At 39.5% G+C, this 3,163-nt stretch overlaps 1 protein-coding gene across 1 annotated transcript in view; it reads right to left on the minus strand.

Moving 5' to 3' along the window:
* Positions 1-226: 226 nt before the first annotated feature.
* The window catches only part of LOC102496721 (heterogeneous nuclear ribonucleoprotein A1-like), a 24,004-nt gene continuing 21,067 nt past the window's right edge, over positions 227-3,163 (minus strand). Inside the window, 2 exon segments of the mRNA XM_014589707.1 lie at positions 227-987; positions 990-1,316. Coding sequence (XP_014445193.1) covers positions 227-987; positions 990-1,316 — 1,088 coding nt within the window.

Consider the following 3,163-nt stretch of genomic DNA (forward strand, 5'->3'; position numbering starts at 1 on the left):
TCCACAGAACAGTAATTAAAATAACCTTTTATACAATTAGTCACAAATACAGTCCTCGTATATTTTGCCCATACACATGAATATTGTCTAAAACATGTCTTCTTTGTAGCACCTAGGTCCTTCCAACACTGTGCTTGGCTGAGTTCACAAATCTGTTGTAACCTGTAGCTTCCCTGTCACTTCTCTGGCTCTCCTCTCCTGCTAAGCTTTGTTTCCTGGCAGTTAATTAAAACCTTCTGCTACTGCCATAGCTACTGCTGTTGCTGGAACCACAATAGCCACCTTGATTTCGTGGTTTGGCAAAGTCTCTGCCACTGCCATAGCTACTGCTGCTGCCGGAACTGCCATAGCCACTTTGATTTTGTGGTTTGGCAAAGTATTGACCCCCACCTCCATAAGGGCCAGAGCTTCTGCCTCCAAAGTTGCCACCCTTCATGGGTCCAAAATTTAAAGACTGATTGTTGTAATTGCCAAAATCATTATAGCCACCTCCAAAATTGCTTCCATCATTACCAAATCCATTATAGCCATCCCCACTTCCACCATATCTGCCACCACCACCACTGCTGCCACCAAAGCCACCACAACCCCTGAAGTTTCCTCCATGACCAAAGTTGTCAGTACCATCAAAACCACCTCTTCGACCACCACCGAAGTTTCCAGAACCACTTCAACCTCTAGGGCTGGAGGAAGCACTAGCCATTTCTTGTTTGGACAGGGCTTTCTGTACTTCACAGTTGTAGCCATTCACAGTATGATATTTCTTAATGACAATCTTATCCACAGAGTCATGATCATCAAAGGTCACAAAAGCAAGGCCCCTCTTCTTGCCACTGCCTTGGTCAGTCATGATTTCAATCACTTCAATTTTACCATACTGTTCAAAATAATCTCTTAGGTGGTGTTCTTCAGTGTCTTCTTTAATGCCACCAACAAATATCTTTTTCACAGTTAAGTGGGCACCCGGTCTTTGAGAATCTTCTCTTTTTCCTTTGAGACAGCTCTTCCATCGACCTTGTGTGGCCTTGCATTCATGGCTGCACCTACCTCCTCCACAGTAGCATACGTGACAAACCCAAAGCCCCTGGAGCACTTGGTGTTTGGATCTCTCATTACCATGCAGTCTGTGAGCGTTCCCCATTGCTCAAAATGGCTCCTCAGGCTTTCATCAGTTGTTTCAAATCTCAATTCTCTGATAAAGAGTTTCCACAGCTGTTTGGGCTCTTTGGGAGACACGGACTTAGACAAGACGGCAGTGAGAAGAGAGAGTTCAACGATGCTTCCGTGGCAGCGTCCAAAGGCAGAAAGCAAAAACGCTGGTTTTTGACAGAAAGTGGAAGAATATGGAAGAGTTACTGCTGAGTGAAGCAAGTCAGTCTATGAAGGAGAGACATTGTATATCTCCACTTAATATATATCGAGTGCCTCCACTGTATGGCTTAAACTGATTGATTAAAAGTTGTACAAACACAAGAAATGGGTGTGAATGCCAGATGTGGTTTGTGTGGAGGAGTGAGGCCTAAGGAAAGACATTTGGAGGAGGGATACAGAGGTAGACCATTGCTGGGATGGGGAGGTGTGGTGTTATCATTTGAAGATATTTTGATCAAATGGACTGGGGAGAAATGTTCACATATTTAAATGTTCACTTTGTAAGGTAAACAATGTGATTGAATGTATATAAAAACTTTGTTGTTTTATTTTGTTGTTTTTTTATTTTTTCAATTTTATATAATTTTTATTTACATGAAAGAAAGAAAGAAAGAAAGAAAGAAAGAAAGAAAGAAAGAAAGAACAAACTAATACAAAACAAAACAAAAAAAATTCTTAAAAAGAAAATTCAGAAAAATAAAAAGAGACAGAGAGACAGAAAGATCCAGAGAAAGAAAGATAGAGGAAACTCTACCAGGATGAATTCTCAGCAGAACACCTTCATTTCTCTTAATCTTTGAAAGCACTAGATCTCAGCTCTCATGGCAGAATTTGTCTTATTCTGAAGACTTGCCCTTTTGTTGCTCAAGGATGACTTCTCAGCAGAACATCTTCATTTCTCTTATTCACTAAAAGCATTAGATCTCAGCTCTCATACAGGACTAAATCTTATTCTGAAGGCCTGTGTTTTTTGCCTCCTCAGGGTGACTTCTAAGCAGAACATATTGATTTCTCTTATCCCTGAAAGCACAAGATCTCAGCTTTCTTGGTGGACTCTGTCTTCTTCTGAAGGCCTACAATTTTTGGCTTACCTAAACAAGAGGCGGAGGGGAGTAGGGGATTATTACTAAGATAAAGGAAGATTTCAGAGCCAAGAAAATACTTTACCTTAAAAAATTTTAAATAAAAAGACAGACAAAGCTTTTAAAGAAGAGGTAACCCCCAATCTGTTCACACTGCTTCTAAAGATACAAAAGGAAGGAAGCTTTCCAAATTTATTCTATTAAGCCTCCATTACCCTCATTTCCAAATGGATAAGGATATGACAATAAAGGAAAACTATAGACCTATATCCATGATGAATATAGGTGCAAAAATTCTCAACAAGATACTTTATATTTGACAGCATATAAAAGAGCTTATTCATCACTACCAGGTAGGCTTTTTTCCAGGGATTCAAGGGTGGTTCAACATATGCAAAACTATAAATGTAATACACCATATTTTTTTAATTTTATTTATTCATTCATTCATTTTAATTTGACCAGAGAAACACAGACACAAAGAGAGACAGAGAGAGAGAGAAAGTGAGAAAGCAAGCCACCAGGTCCAGGCCTTGATCCGTGGTTGTCCATGTGGGAGTGACCAGCGCCTTCACCAACATGCCACCTGCTGGTCCCTGTAGTACACCATATTAACAGAAAAAAAATGTAAAAACCATATGATCAATTCAATCGATCTGGGAAAAGCATTCAACAAAATACAACATGCCTTTATGATCAAGACTCTCAGGAAAATTGGCATATAAGGGCTATTTCTCAGCATAATAAAAGCTGTTTATCAAAAACCTACAGCTAGCATTATACTGAATGGGAAAAACCTGAAAACTTTTCCACTAAAAACTGGTATAAGACAAGGCTGTTCACTTTCTTTGCTCCTATTCAATATAGTACTGAAAGTTGTAGCCATGTGATCAGAGAAGAGAAGGAAATAAAAAGCACTCCAATAGGGA

Source organism: Tupaia chinensis, unplaced genomic scaffold, assembly GCF_000334495.1.
Source record: "Tupaia chinensis unplaced genomic scaffold, TupChi_1.0 Scaffold000370_1, whole genome shotgun sequence".
NCBI classification, from domain to species: Eukaryota; Metazoa; Chordata; class Mammalia; order Scandentia; family Tupaiidae; genus Tupaia; species Tupaia belangeri.